The sequence below is a fragment of the Cibotium barometz genome, chromosome 5 (genome assembly GCF_041138505.1).
Source record: "Cibotium barometz isolate CiBa-2024 chromosome 5, ASM4113850v1, whole genome shotgun sequence".
Taxonomy (NCBI): Eukaryota; Viridiplantae; Streptophyta; class Polypodiopsida; order Cyatheales; family Cibotiaceae; genus Cibotium; species Cibotium barometz.
In genome coordinates, this window is record NC_141050.1 from 60,374,128 (window position 1) to 60,389,608 (window position 15,481).

General features: G+C 40.5%; 1 protein-coding gene and 1 long non-coding RNA gene across 3 annotated transcripts; both read left to right on the forward strand.

Annotated features, from left to right (window-relative positions):
• The first annotated feature begins 3,997 nt into the window (after window positions 1-3,997).
• LOC147638714 (uncharacterized) lies at window positions 3,998-7,468 on the forward strand. 2 transcript variants are annotated; one of them, XM_086798693.1, is made up of 5 exons: window positions 3,998-4,672; window positions 4,866-5,954; window positions 6,047-6,211; window positions 6,362-6,514; window positions 6,708-7,468. In XM_086798693.1, exons 1-5 carry the CDS (start codon window positions 4,580-4,582, stop codon window positions 6,801-6,803), a joined length of 1,596 nt encoding a protein of 531 aa, XP_086654819.1. In that variant the 5' UTR covers window positions 3,998-4,579; the 3' UTR covers window positions 6,804-7,468. The 2 variants fall into 2 exon arrangements, with proteins under 2 accessions (XP_086654819.1, XP_086654820.1); XM_086798694.1 differs by having other exon boundaries at window positions 4,110-4,672; window positions 6,362-6,522.
• A 43-nt stretch (window positions 7,469-7,511) lies between these two features.
• Window positions 7,512-8,269, forward strand: LOC147638715 (uncharacterized). The gene is made up of 3 exons (XR_015265963.1): window positions 7,512-7,645; window positions 7,740-7,801; window positions 7,919-8,269. It is a non-coding gene; the product is annotated as an uncharacterized LOC147638715 (long non-coding RNA).
• Window positions 8,270-15,481: the final 7,212 nt, after the last annotated feature.

Below are 15,481 nucleotides of genomic sequence, written 5' to 3' on the forward strand. Positions count from 1 at the left end.
CATCCAATGTTATTCTTATCTAAATTCTCACTCACAATCTATGATAAGCTATTAGACATCTTTACTTACAACAACTTACCAAGCAGTGTTTGCAAAAAACCTTCTGCACTTGTAGCTAATCTACAATCTTCAACAACTGTATTGTATGCCAGTGCATGTGACCCAATCACATAAACATACATCCACCAACACTGGTAACACTTAGATTCTCTACACGTAGACTGTCTTGCAACCAAATTTATGTTGCAACTTTGCACCGAACCAGAAATTAGGCATACAAAATCAAAATTGACACTTCACAGAGTACTTGTGAAAAACTTGCAAAGCTAAAATGGGGCTTGAAACACACCTAAATCGCATCAAAATGCGTAGAATTCAGTTAACAGAGTACTTGTGAAAAACTTGCAAAGCTAAAATGGGGCTTGAAACACACCTAAATCGCATCAAAATGCGTAGAATTCAGTTAACATGGTTAACTAGACACAATATGGAGGATGCCTCAATCTGAGACAATGAGTTCTCTATCTCCCTATAGCTCTCATAGATACCAAAGGTGTTACTCTAAAATCAAAGAGGGAAATAGATGGAATTACCCTTAATCATGTACTGCTTCCTTGCTTGCCTTGTTCTTGCCTCTTGCTACCTCTCACATGAATTGGAGCTCTGATACCATAAAGAGAATGCATAGGAGAGGGAGAGCTTAAGTTCTTCCTTGAGCTTACAAGCAAAACACATACATACACGAGAGAGAGAGAGCAAGACACAAGCTGAATTTTTTTCTATCTTCTTCTCTTTTCTACAACCATAAACTAAAGAGATAAGAGATAAGAGTACATACTAAAGAGATAAGAGTACATACTATAAGGGAAAGTACTCTCCTACTATAATATACAATGGTCGGTCCATAGTGTGAACCCGACTATTTGAGCTAGCACTATAACTATGCCATACTCTAGTAATCCAAATATGGCTATCATGCAGCTTGTCACATCAACTAGCGGCATATCAACCATAATCTCACCAACCATGTCAATGGCATAAGTGCGGAAGCTATCACCCATCAGGGTTATTAATGTCTGTAGCACTAGATGAGCTCAATATCTTAACACCACCCATTCTCCCTCCCCCATTTTATTTTTATTTCTATTACAAAAATAAAACCCGTCTCTCTATTTTTTACCTTTCCCCCCTAGAAAAAAACCCCTCCTAACTCTATTTTTTCTCCCAAACCCTCATCTATTTTTTCCATATATATATCGACTATATCTTCGACCATACACATCTCTCCAGAATCAATTACATCTTCAACCATACACATCTCTCCAGAATCAATTACATCTTCAACCATCCACATCTCTCTAGGGTATATTAGCCATCTCACTAGTTAAGGTGGTTTTTCCCACCCATCCTGCCATAATGCATTTCACCCCTCTTACTCGCATTTAACAATAGAAGCCCATTTCTTGTAAGATGGCGTTGGAATCTATGAAGTGGCCTCTCCTTAAGATCAATGCTAAATAGGGAAGTCATAAATTGCGTGCACATACTTCAAGTTTTTAAGCAATACACATTCATTCCCTTGCATTATTAGAATTCTTGTGAGCTGCTATGCCTCTTCTCTACTCTCTTGCCTACTTGTTTTCTCATGGATCTAACCTTAGTTGGATAGTTTTCTTGCTTAGATAGGATTTAATGTAGCACTCTCTACCATCTAAGCATGGCTTGATGGTTTGCTTACTTATGTAGGATTGAGTATAGGTTTCTCCTTGCTTGAGCTTCCTTATGTACCACCTCTTGTGAGAGAGAACCACTCTCTACCATCTAAGCATGGCTTGATGGTTTTCTTACTTATATAGGATTGAGTATAGGTTTCTCCTTGCTTGAGCTTCCTTCTGTACCACCTCTTGTGAGAGAGAACCACTTCAACATGCCATCTCCACTTTGCCTCCATCTAGGCAAAAAAAAAACTTCTATCTTCACTCTAATGGCCTTGGTAGCATTCCAATGTGATAATGGAGTGAGGAAGCGATGGACAGAGTCTAGCACACCCACATCACGAAGTTGCATTTCCAGCTCTATGAAAGACCCAAAGACACTTGTTTTGCATAGGCTATTATCTTGAACAACTCCATTCACTCTCATATATGGCCTTAAAGCTAATTTCCTAAAGCTCTCTCTCTCTCTCTCTCTCTCTCTCTCTCTCTCTCTCACACACACACACACACACACATTGGGTACTTGCAAGCCATTATTAGTGTATAATGTTTTACAAGTCTTACTCTCTACTCTATGTAAAAACCAGCAAAGTAGAGATTATATTTGTTTGAGTACTTACTAGCCATTATTAGTGTATTATGTTTTACAAGTCACACTCTGGTAACAAAGAGTAAAGTAGAGATTACATTTGTTTGTTTTGTGTGTGTGTGTGTGTGTGTGAGAGAGAGAGAGAGAGAGAGAGAGAGAGAGAGAGAGAGAGAGAGAGAGAGAGAGAGAGAACCCTCCAAGTGAACTACACATTGGATTTACAAGAGAGAAAAATATTGAGCTGTACATGATAACACTAATGAGCACATGCCTTAATGCTGATGATGTTGCATGACGCCACCATTCAATGCGTTCGAATTCTCTGCTTTGTCATTGTCAGATAGCCCTTACATTTCTAATATGATATGAGGGCATTTATGGTGATGCCACAACACTGCAATGAGCTAACACATAAATCTTTCGAGCAAAGTTTTAGCACATATGTATGGGCATGTGGATTCACTTTATCATCTACCTTGAAGAAGGGCTTTAAGTGTTTTATAGTTTTTACCATAAAGTCAAGAGAGATCCACTTACACATTGCACATGTAGCACAACATATTTATGTGCAACAATATTAGTGACTTTGAAGGTTTTACAAATTGATAATTAGGACTAAAGAGAGGTGAAAACACAAGTTCTTTTTTTAAAAAAAATTGAGTTGGAAAGGAGCTCACTCACCTCTTCCCCCACTCCACCAGGGGGTGGCTTGAAAAAGGGTGCATGAAAATATAAGTTTTATGATATGTGAGCACTAGTCCCTCCCCAAGCTAATGAGACTTGGGCACACATCCAAAATGTACTGAATGAGCTCGTTCTCTCTAATATTGATAGAGATGCTTTCCTTTTTCTTTGCTTCAATCACCTTCTCCGCTTCACTAGCTTCATTGGTTAGGTTGATCAAATCAGTTTCCATCTTGACCATTTGGTTAGCTTCCAAGTCAACAATCTCTGTAGCCATTTTTTTCCTTGTTTCTTGTAAAGCCCCTCGTGGCTGCATAGCCAAAGAGTTGCTCAGACCCTACACAATGACAGTTAAAAAACATACATATTTTTGTTTTTCCATACATTCCACAAATAAGGAGATCTAACTTCATTCCAAAGACAAGTAGATCTACAAGCTAAAATAAGTGAATAGCCACAATTTTTTGTAAACTTTGGACGTTGTTTAGAGTTGAAGTGAAGCTTATTTGGATAAAACGCTTAATGTAATTCCCCCTCTTTTTCTTTAATATAATCTTCCAACCTTCTTTAAAAACAAAACTTGGGCAAATTGAAAAAAGAAAGAAAGAAAGAAAAGGGTGCCTTACACCCTCCCAGTGTAAAAAAAATCTTCCTTTAGTGTAATTTTCACAACTCAAATTGAAAAAAATAGTTATAATTTTGCCTAGCCTTGATTCAAAATTTTGAAGTTTTATAACTAGCCTTGAATTTAAAGTTTTATAAGTAGCCTTGAATTTAAAGATTCAAAATTTTGAAGTTTTATAAAACAGAGGTCATCCTTTTTTTCACTGGTTAGAGAAAAAAATTATTTATTTCTGACAATGAACCCTCCCACCCCAGTAGACCAAAAAATTCGTCGTCACACACCTCCCTTTGTTTTCTTCCCCACTCCTCTCTCTCTAGCGTCAGCAACACGCGCCCGCACTCTCTCTCTCTCTCTCTCTGTCTGTCGCCTCTTCGACGCAACTTTGTTTTCTTCCTCTTGGACGGAGTTTTTACATGCGCGCACACTCTCTCTCAAGATTCTCTCTCTTCCGCTTTGGCCCTTTTTGCCTCTGGGCACGTCAGTAGAAGTGCCCCCCATCTCTCTTCTCTTTTACTAGCTCTCTCTCTCTCTCTCTCTCTCTCTCTCCAACATTGGTTTGCGTTGTTCTTCACCTTCATCAAGCTCCATTTGCGTTGCTCTTCAAGCATCTCTAACCTGCGCATGGCCTTTCGGAATCCGATCTTTCCCAGTTGGGTCCTCTCCTCTCCCTTTTCTCAATCCTGCCATTGCTCCAAAGCATATTTTCTCACCTGGGTCCCTTGTATATGGTTCTCTTGATTTCTTCTCCAGTGCCCTTAAAGCTCTGCATGCCTTCTTGCAAAGCTTTCCACTCTCTTCTCAATCTTGCCTTTTACAGCTTCTTATTTGAACCCTTCTACCTCTCTACCCCTCTGCTCTTCTTTGTATTACTTTACACTTCCAGCTTCTGCCGTTTTTGTCAAATTGCTGTAGTGTGAATTAGCTTCCTTTTTCTATTCGGTGAATCGCTCTCCTCAGTTTCTGCCAATGTCTCCCGAAAGTGATCTTCTCTTTGATCACTCATTGTCCGACTTCGGCCATTTGACAGGATTTGAGGATTTTCCCAAAGATTTATTTATGGTATGTTAATTTCTGACCTCTGAATATAACTAATATTTTTCAGTATATTTTGAAGCAGATGCTTTTGGGTGCCAGCTTAATTAGAGGTTTGAAATGCCAGTTTAATCAACAAAGGGTTTAATCTAAATGAGGTTTAATGGAGACGAGTTTTAAGTGCTGCTGAGCCTGAGTGATTTATCGCATATGCATGCAGAGCGATGCAATGGGGGTCGACTTGCTAGAAGAGCTGGACTGCAAAGATGCCTTGAAACCCTTGCTCATCTCTGAGGTGAACGATGCCTTCAGTGCCTCATTGAAGGTTGATTATGAGAAGCAGGATGCCCACTCTCCAAAAGGACAAGACAGTCCATTCACCATCCTTATGGATGATGAATCATCAGGGTCCATAGGGCTTATGGCCATGGCATCCAAGCTAGAGACGCCAACTTCTGATAGCATCAAAAGCATGGGATTAACAAGTTTATTCGGCCATTCACTCCCTTCTGGATGTGCAGAACAGGGTGATTTACTTTCTCCTAGAACTCTATTAGCAACTAATAAGATGGACTGTATGTCTTTAGATGATCTGGACATGGGCCAGCTTGTCTCTACCGATGCATTGTCTGCCTTGTCAGTGCTGCAACAACAAGCTGGAAGCTCAGTAACACAAGGAAGGGTAGCAGAACCAGTGCCCACTTTACTCCCATTGTCACCACTTGGAAAAACACCCATGACTAGAAGCTTATGTAGCAGTTCGGCACAAGTTAGCTGCTCTGCTGATACCACAACCCTGTCTGTTTTGCAAATAAAATCGCCCATCATGTTGCCCTCAATGGCGACAACAATCAGTGCCTCAGACGGAGGCTCCTTACTTAACAGGATGTCAGGACATGAGGAAAGGTCGAACCTTCACATATTGAAAGGCACCATACGGCATTCAGTGACAGACCACAGTGTCTTTACTGAATGCTCCAGTTTATCTAAAATACAGTCCCATAAATGTGATGGATTTGTGAGTTGCCGTGGTGTCATTCCTCCCCATGTTATGCAAGAGTCATCACACAACTCTACCATGCAAAGAAGTCACAGTAGTCATGCCTTAGGTCAGCTCAGAAACTCTGATCACCTGGGTCCTCTCATCGATGAATTTAGTGTGTTGCCAATATCTAAGATGGGCATGTTGCTTTCAAGCGCCTCTAATGTGAGTCCTATTGACGAGTATCCAGCATCCAACACACAAGGCTTGGCTTCAAGGTCTCCCATTGCATCCATGAGACGTGTATACAGTACTGGTGATCTTCAGGTATGCCCTTCCTTACTGTTTGTAACTGAACTTATTGCATCCCTTTCTTTGAAGCGTGCACTAGAATGATAAGCACCCTTTGCTTAAACTAGGCGTTTAACAGCAAGCAAATTTTTCACCAAGGCAACCCGGAGAATGCCAACACAGAGGAAGCTGCAGGCCTGAAGATTTGGCATTACACTGTGGAGGAGAGGAAGATGAAATTGCATAGGTACAGGCAGAAGCGCGCGGAGAGAAATTTCAGCAAGAAAATAAAGGTATGATGGTCTATCCCCTCTCCCTAGTGTTTAAGGCTTACTGTGGCAATTGCTCAGTTGCATTGCATAAAAACCCTCTTATGAGTAATGATTGCGTTTGCTTTCCTGTATGGCCTTACAAAGGGCAGTTTTTTTTCTTTTCTTTTCAAGTATGCATGCAGAAAAACCCTAGCTGACAGTAGACCTCGAGTAAGAGGAAGATTTGCAAGGACTGATGAAATGGGAGAACTGGCATTGAAAGACAAGGACCTCCCTCATGTTGACAAGTACAAAGAGACAAGTTGTTGGCCACATGTGATTCCTGTAAGTGGGTAAGGAACTAGTATGGGCTCATGCTTTTCAGAAGGAGCTTGTATGCACGGGGTAGTGCAGGTATTTAATGAAGAAGGAGCTTGTGTGAGGAAGGAAGGGAAGAAAGGGGGGGTAGTGCAGGTTCTTTTTGAAGAAGCCTCATTTTAGTCTCTGTAATTGATTAATCTGAACTTTGTTGACATAGGACGAGGCTTTCTTGGTGGCCAACAGCAGGTATATCATGTCTAACAACCCGACAGCTCGGTTCTGGAGTGCTGTGGGAATGAAAGTAGCAATGTAGCACACCATTGATACTACCACCTCTTGTAAGTTTTTTGCTTTTTGATACATTGTGGCTTCGGCTCTACCGTGGATGAAGCCAAAAGAAAGCTTATACATGGGGCAAGGTAATGCAGTGCGCTAATATTCACTTGCCAGCTACAAGTGTCCATTAATCTTCTTTTCTGTTAGACCATCTGTGGTTGATTTAGTCTTTCTTCCGATGTGGATCCAGCATGAAAAGAAAGAGCAGCTGAGGTAGCGGTGCCATGGTCTGTGAATGGTGACCTCTATCAGCGTTTCTCTGATGGCTGCAAAGGAGGTTGTCAGCTGCCACCTCAATATGTATTTCCACATACTTTATGTACATACCTATTTTTTAGTAATAGGTCCATACCTAATTTTGTTTCTCCTAAAATTTCTTAGTTTCATCAAAAGCCAAGGAGCTTTTGTACGATCTCCGGGCTTATAAGTACACCATCAGAAAAATGAACTTGGCCTCATAGCTACTGGATTTGGTGTCTGGTAACGAGGTGGCTTCTACACTAAACTGAAGTATTCTCGACTTGCCAGCTTTGGCATACCATAGCATTAGAGGAATTTTATCTTTGCTCTTGTGGATAGGGCAAGAGTGTTTCTCATTGCCTGTGCTGTATTTACAATAATTTAACGTGAATTCTCTAAAAAGCTACCATCGACTTTTGCCGTGTCCATTGTTTTGGCACTTTGCTCAAAGGTGCTCTATGGCTATGTGCCTTGATATCCAGTGGCTTGTCAATCTTCTCCCCACTATGCAGCACCTTGTCTTTATCAGACTGCCTGCCTATCACTGCCTTCTCAAAGAGCTTCCCCAACAATCTGCTGGTTGGTCTTACCTTGCCCACACTTACTTTATTTACGGTACGAGACAGGTTTTCAATGGGTTCTCTCTCTAATGTTTCTAATGACTGTCTGGCAGAGTGCGTGCATGTCTGTCTGGGGACATTGAAAGTGAACAATGATGTGACTCCATTAAAAAAGGTGTGTGAGCACATGTCTGTATGGGGGCACATATAAAGTGAACAGTGATGTGTGTTAACATAAAGTTTGGGGTGCTTAGGTGTTTGTTTGAATGTCTAGCCACCGTCGTGTATGCAGTATACTCATTGCGAGCTGGATACAGTGGACTACCGTAGTCGATTCCCACTATTGTCATGGAGCAGTGAAAGGCCTAGGTGACACTCTGATCCCAACCTTATTCGTGCAGTTCAAACCCTGACCACATCACCATAGCCTAGCTTGCACCACCTTCTAGGATTCTTTGATGCACAAAGATGAGGGCGGAAGGATTAGTCATCAAGTAACATATTGATTCATTTTCCCACATATGCCCAATGATACTGTCACGTGCATCCCGCACTTCGATGCAGTGGACATGCTACACAAACACAAGTGCAAGGCCCTAAGGCCGGACACCAAACATGAATAATGACATAGATTTCCTTCTAATAATCTGGTGGTCTCATGATTGAATCCTTGTTACCCATATGCATTCTGGAAAAGTATTCTACATGAATTTGTTGCTCTCCGACAATGGTTCATGTGAAATACACTAAAATGTGGTGAAATCGCCTCCTAATTACTGGCAAATTTGAACATGAATCTCCTACCCACGGTAGCTCACCAATGATTTCAATTTTGCAGCAATGACGCGTGTGAACATCATTCTGCAACCTATGAAACCCCTTGCCATATGTTTGGATTGCAACAATTATTCATCAATAAAGTTTTTTCTCCGTGTCTTCCAACTTCCAAGTGACGCAGACATTAAATTTTACGATTGAAAAGAATTTATACAGGAAAGGCATGTGTGCGATGATTTCTTCTATGACCATCTTTTTAAAGTAAATGTACACGACTGGAGGCTGATCATTTTTTTAAAGTAAATGTACACCATCTAGAAGTTGATCTCTACCTACTTAGCTTGGTTCTCTGTAATCGCACTGTTCCTTGAAGCGGCTGCCCTTACCAAGAACTCTCACTTCGAGAGGCTTCGCTTCTCCCTTACGGTAAGCATGGAGCCGCCCTGTCTGGCATGTATAACGTTGGAGCATGCCCTTATCCTTTGTATGGAAGGAACATGCATAGGAGATTGTACAATCATGATTTGGAAATAGTATGCACATCTATCCTTGTTATTCTATGTCTTGTCGTTCATTGGAAAGGTTCATGGAAATTCGAAATGACACATGCCATCATGCAGGTTTGTCTTTCTTTTATGTTTACATCTAGCTTGACTGTAATTTCTCATTTGATTTCAACCTTTTTGTTGGAATTAGGGTTAGGGTTGCAACAATGCACACACAAGATACACAAACTCACTAGATTAGAATGAAATTATGTGTGTCAGATGCAAAAGATAAGTACACACCATTGCTAATGTTCTCTGATTGTCAGTGAAAATCGTAGTGCTAGACAACTGTCCAACACCCAAATCAGCAATAAGATGTCTGAGCCACAGACACTCAACTATAACTGTAAAAGCTTTCCTATACTCATCTTCACACAGCTGGTAGTGGTCACTCTAGGCTGCTTCTTGTTGGGCCATGATATACATGAATCACCAAGACGAAACCACTAATGGACACTCGTGTGTCATAACATCCAGTCCAATCTGAATCACTGAAAGCATGCAGTTGCTGTGACTCACTCTCCTTTGGATAAAATAATCCAAAATACTGAGTGCCTAAAAAACCTGCTTAACAGCCTGCCAATACTTCGTACCTGGGCTATGCATAAATCTGCTCAACTGTGAGACCGCATACTGTATATCTGGCCTCGTGTTGCACACATAAAGAAGGGATCCAACACCATGTTGATACAAACTAGCATCAAAAGAGTCTCTTGTATCTTGAAGACTAAGTCGAGTACCTGTCTCCATAGGTGTAGCCACATATTTACAATCTTCAAGATTAAACCTCTTCAATAGCTTGTGTATATATTTAGACTGCAGCATAACAATGCCATCATTGCGCTGCATAAACTGAATTCCCAAATAGTAATGCAAGGGTCCTAAATTTTGCATATCAAACAATGACTGCAAATCATCCTTAAAGGTTGAAATTTGATCTATATCGGGTCCCGTGATGAGCAGTATGTCATCAACGTATAGAACGATGACCAAAAATGTGTCCTTACTCCTCTTCACATAAAAAGTACTCTCTATTTTGGACTGTTGCAAAAATCATTTGCAACCAAGTACGTATGAATCTTCTCATACCATGCTCTAGAAGCCTGCTTAAGGCCATAAAGAGACTTTTTCAACTTGCATATTTTAGACTCTTCTCCTTTCACAGCAAAACCAGGAGGCTGCGATACATATACCTCCTCATGTAAATCACCATTCAAGAATGCAGTCATAATGTTCAACTGGTGTACATTCCACCCATGATATGATGCCAAAGAAATCAGACCCCTAATGGTAGTCATACGAGATATCGGTGTAAAGGTCTCATCATAATCAATGCCCTTTTGCTAGGCATACCTCTTTGTAACAAGTCTGGCCTTTTTAGCGATCAATGCTACCATCTGCTTTGCGTTTTAACTTGTAAACCCACTTAGTACCAATGGCCTTCTTGCCACGAGGTAGATCTGTCAAATACTAGGTGTCATTCTTGAGTATAGAGTTATACTCATCCTATACAGCATGCATCCACCAATGATCATCATCATGTGCTTCCTCAAAAGGAAATAGGTTCCTCCTCATTACATAAAGTAGAAATGAGAACATGATTCACATGAGAATAATCTACATGATGAGAACCTGCACGAGTTCTGCTAGGTAAAGGAGCTGCCAACTTGCTATCCCTCAAATGTCTACACAAGCTATTTTGGCATACGTTTAGATTCTTCTATGGCTACTCTCTCCTCATCCACTACATTCTCAATAATTGCCTCATCAAAAGGCTGATTTGTAAGCTGATTTTGCAGCTGCAAAGGCTGAATTTCATCACTTAGTTGAGCATTCAATTGCTCTACATATGGCTGCCCTCCATTAAACAAAGGTAGGAGCGAATCAAACATATCCTGTGAGCATACATTCTGTTGCTTTTTGCGTGAAAGCATGGGCTGAACTAAGTTTTTGACAAAAACAACATCTCTACTTACCAAAATCTGCTTTGAGGCGGGATGGTAGAGTCTATATCCCTTACTTTCTGAACTGTATCCCATAAATATCCATTTAATTGCCTTATCATCAAGCTTACTGCGTTGTTGCTCAGGCACAAGAGCATAAGCAAGACAACCAAAAATATGCAAATGAGCCACAGAAGGCTTCCTGCCATGCCAAGCATCATGAGGAGTTTTAGATTTCAAGGCCTTGGTAGGACATTTGTTCAACACATAGTTTGTGCACATAGTTGCATCTAACAAAAAACCACGAGGTAAATCTTAGGCTTTCACCATACATCATGCCATCTCCATGAGAGACCTGTTCTTCCTCTCAGTCACACCATTTTGTCGAGGTGTGTATGGCACTGTACATAGATGCCTTATGCCTTTTTCAGCCATACATGCATGAAATTCCTTGGATATATACTCCCCCCCTCGATCTGAACGAAGGGTGCCAACTTTACATTCACATGCATTTTCAACCATGGGGATATAAAGTGCCTAAAGCACATAAAAACCTATGACTTCTGCTTTAATGGATACACCCAGCTATATGTAGAGTAATCATCAATAAAAGTGATGAAGTAGAGATATCCCCTAATAGATGGTGTCCTCATAGGACCACATACATCACAATGTATATGCTGTAATTTCTTAACAGCTCTCACAGATCCATCCTTTAGAAATGATGTCCGATGCATTTTACCAAGAATACACCTTCACATACATGTCTAGCAGGGGTCTCAAGAGTTGGCAACTCAGACACCATATCATGTCTTTGAAGGCATAACAAACTGTCATAATTCAGTGGGCCAAATCGTGCATGCCATAATTCTACATCACTCATAGCACGAGTTGTAGAGATTGGGCAATCATCATGATGTAACTTCTCAAATACATCCATCTTGTATAGGCCATGAAACAAGGTACCTTAGGTAATGATAGAATAACCATCATTTTTATCCTGAACTATATATTTGCAATCCACAAATTTCACCATTAAGCCTCACAAGTCTAAGGCTAAAAGTGACAGCAAGTTCTTCTTAATGCCTAGCACATATAAAACTTTAATACGTTATGAATAGAAGGGTCATAACTATAATGTACAATCCATGTCCAATCATCTTGAGCAAAACTTGCAGATTCCTTCTTCTCTACACTTGGTGCAGATGCATCAGCCCCACAGCCATGCGCGATTCTTTCTTTTTCTCCTTCTCTAACCTTTTCTTGCACTCATTTATGTAGTGCCCTGGTTTCCTACAATAGTGAAACTTGCCCTTCTTTTTAGTCTGATCACCTTCTTTCTCTGTATCCTTACTTGAGGATTCTAATTTTCACTTATAGCCACCATGCAAAGAAGCTTTACCTTTGTCTTTCTGACTGGCAACAAAAGCTTGGTCACCAACTCGCATAACAGATCTATTTTGCCTAGATTGCTCTTCTTGCAAGAGTAATGAAACCAGCTCATCAAATGTAAGGGCATTTGGATTTCCCTTCATCATGAGTCTAAGGGTAGAGGCAAAACTCTGATAAGAATTTGACAATGCATTGAGAACTGTGGGCACTAATGTACTATCAAGATATATCTCATCCACACTAGCGAGCTGCTCCTTAAAATCTTTGATCTTGAGAACTGTGGGCACCAATGTACTATCAAGATCCACACTAGCGAGCTGCTCCTTAAAATCTTTGATCTTGGTCAAGAAGCTGTCCATTGAGTCTCCCTCATTCATGTGCTCAGACTCCAACTATTTGCACAAATATGTAACATGTGCTTCATTGCGCATCTGGTATAATTCAGCAAGTGCATCCCATGCTTATTTTGAAGACTTACATGACCGAATATGAGGAATAATGCTTCACTTCACAGAAAGTGCAAGCAATGCATGTGCATGTGCATGTGCATCTCTTCCATCCCATCTTGTTTGAGCAACACGGGGAGAAACTGTGGTGGTGCATGTGGAGGAGCCACATCTGTATCAGATTCTACTTCAAATGTACCTACAGCACCTAGTTGCAATGGTAGTTATGAAACAGGATGAGTTTTACTACCACCACTGACCACATTCCAAAGGCCTTTAGCAACCAGTACATGTCTCATCATATAGGACCACAATGGGTAGTTAGTCCCATCAAGTTTGTCCTTAGCAGACAGCATGTTGAATACATCACTACTGCTAGCCATGATTGTCTACCAAATGTAAAATCTTTCAACACACTGCAAGTACACTGGATGGCTGCCAACTGACTGAATCACCTGCAAAGTGTATGAAAAATAACACAGAGTACAGAATAGAGTGTTACTGGCAAAATTATGATGGTTGATGTTGTTGAAGACACTGTAGATGCTATTGCAGACCCAATATTTACCTCGTTTGGTGCACAGCCCAAACACCCACCAAAATCAAGCAAGACCAATCCAAAATGACGCCCCTCCAAAACATCTGCAAAAACCTTGCGGTGCCCAAAACGCATCTGAAACGTGCCACGGACCCCGAAAACTATGTATACTTTGTATACAACACACTACAATATATACCTTCTTCTCCTAAGAGGGTATCTCAATCGGAGATAGAAAAACATGGTTGTAAGGAGGAAGGCAGACTACTAGATCAAGTGCCAAGGAAGCTAGCTCTGATACCAATTGTTGGAATTAGGGTTAGCATTGCAACAATGCACACACACAAGATAGAGAAGCTTGAGAGCACACAAACTCACTAGATTAGAATGAACAAATGTGTGCCAGATACAAAAGATAAGTACTCACCCCAAAATGAGTAGATAAGAGGGTGTACATACGCACGGGGAAAAAACCTCCTACTAGTCAGGGAAAAAGTGCCTTGGCGGTCCTAAGTGTGTTCACACACATCACTACCATATAATGCTACACTTTCACATCTTCCTTTATCTTTACACTCCTTAACATGTGACCATGTGTTCATTGGCTATCTCAGATGTTCAAGGTCTAGCAAAATGAACACAATCTTCTATTAAACTATGAAACATGGTTTTCCAGATTAGAAATTGGATTGGTTTGTGTATGAAAAATGTAATAGGGCCATTAATTAAAATGAAATTGAGAATGAAGATAATAGAAACTCTTGTTTAGATTTGGAAGATATTTTTGTCGTCACTGGTAAAAAATCATCGTCATTGCCATCATTGTCACTTTAATGACTCATTTACACATCTTCATTTGATTCATTTACTTAGAGCCTTTGTGTCATATCAATCTTTTAAATCAGCACATTGGACACACACAACCACCCACATAAATGCACATACAAGCATGATATATAAATGGGAGTATTGTTGAAAAACGTAAGTGCTTATAAATGGAGTAAGAGAAACATAAGTACAAATGTTGTAGTTATAAACATTTATGTAACATGCGTATGTGTGTATGGTGGTGTTTGTTAATGAAAAGGTGTGACCACTGTAAGCAGGAAATTAAAATATTACACGTATCAATTTTGTTTACATGATGTGATTTCGTAAGGAATGGTAAGCGCATTGGAGTTGGTGTTGGTGTGAATGTGAATTACATATGCAATGTGGAAATATTTATGTGAAATCTTCAGTCACAACAGCTTGACCCTAAGGCCACACAAGTGTCCTCGAAGGACAAATTGGATGTTTTAGGCAGTTAAAAGACGCCAAAAAGGCAATACAGTGTTAAATTTGTAGGGTATCAAATGTGAAAGGCATGTGTGCAATGATTTCTTCTATCATAATCTTTTTAAAGTAGATGCACACGACTAGGGCTAATCCTTTTTTGGTAATTTTTGATTTGTTTTTAGAATATTGTTAATAAAATTCTCTAAAGAAAAATCATGTGATTTCTCCTTTTCCTCCTCTTACACCATCTAGAAGTTGATCTCTACCTACTTAGCTTGGTTCTTTGTAACCGCATTGTTCCTTAAGGCGGCAGCCGCCTTTACCTAGAACTCTCTTTTTGCATGGCCACCTTCTCCACCCTAGAGGGTTTGCTTCTCTTTTTGCATGGCCACCTTCTCCATTGCATGCCACCCTAGAGGTTTTGCTTCTCCCCTTACGGCGGTAAGCATGGAGCCGCCCCATCTAGCATAGAATTGGAGCATGCAATGAACACCTAGCTTGAGTACATGATGAAGATATGGTATGCCTGCATCATGCAATGCAACCTGAGAGAATTCCCTTATCCCTTGGCTAGCACATGCTCTTTTAAAAAACCTATGCTTGGGTCACTTCCTGCTGGTGTTGACATTTTATCCTTTGGCTCCATGGATGCTAGTACTATGCATATAGTCTTCATGAGTCAATGGTTGCAGATGTCAAGGCCACTAAGGAGAGGATTGAACACACCACACCACACCCTCTCTACCCCCACCCCGCAGCTTGATGGCCAGAAAGTTCTCATAGCAGGAATCTCCCTCCTGATGGATAGGGTGTGCTTGGAGTTCAAGCATGCAACAGACTACAGAGCATACCTGTATTTTACACGACACGTTGTAGAGCTAAAGATAACTTTAGACGATGGTTATCTACAACATTTCAAGGCAAAGCGTCTTG

What these genes read in the sequence shown, in the direction of transcription:
- LOC147638714 (XM_086798693.1), top strand. Translation starts at nt 4,580, where the DNA reads ATGTCTCCCGAAAGTGATCTTCTCTTTGATCACTCATTGTCCGACTTC. An exon ending in ATTTCAGCAAGAAAATAAAG is followed by an intron (nt 6,212 to 6,361) that starts GTATGATGGTCT and finishes TTTCTTTTCAAG; the next exon opens with TATGCATGCAGAAAAACCCT. An exon ending in GTTGGCCACATGTGATTCCT is followed by an intron (nt 6,515 to 6,707) that starts GTAAGTGGGTAA and finishes TTGTTGACATAG; the next exon opens with GACGAGGCTTTCTTGGTGGC.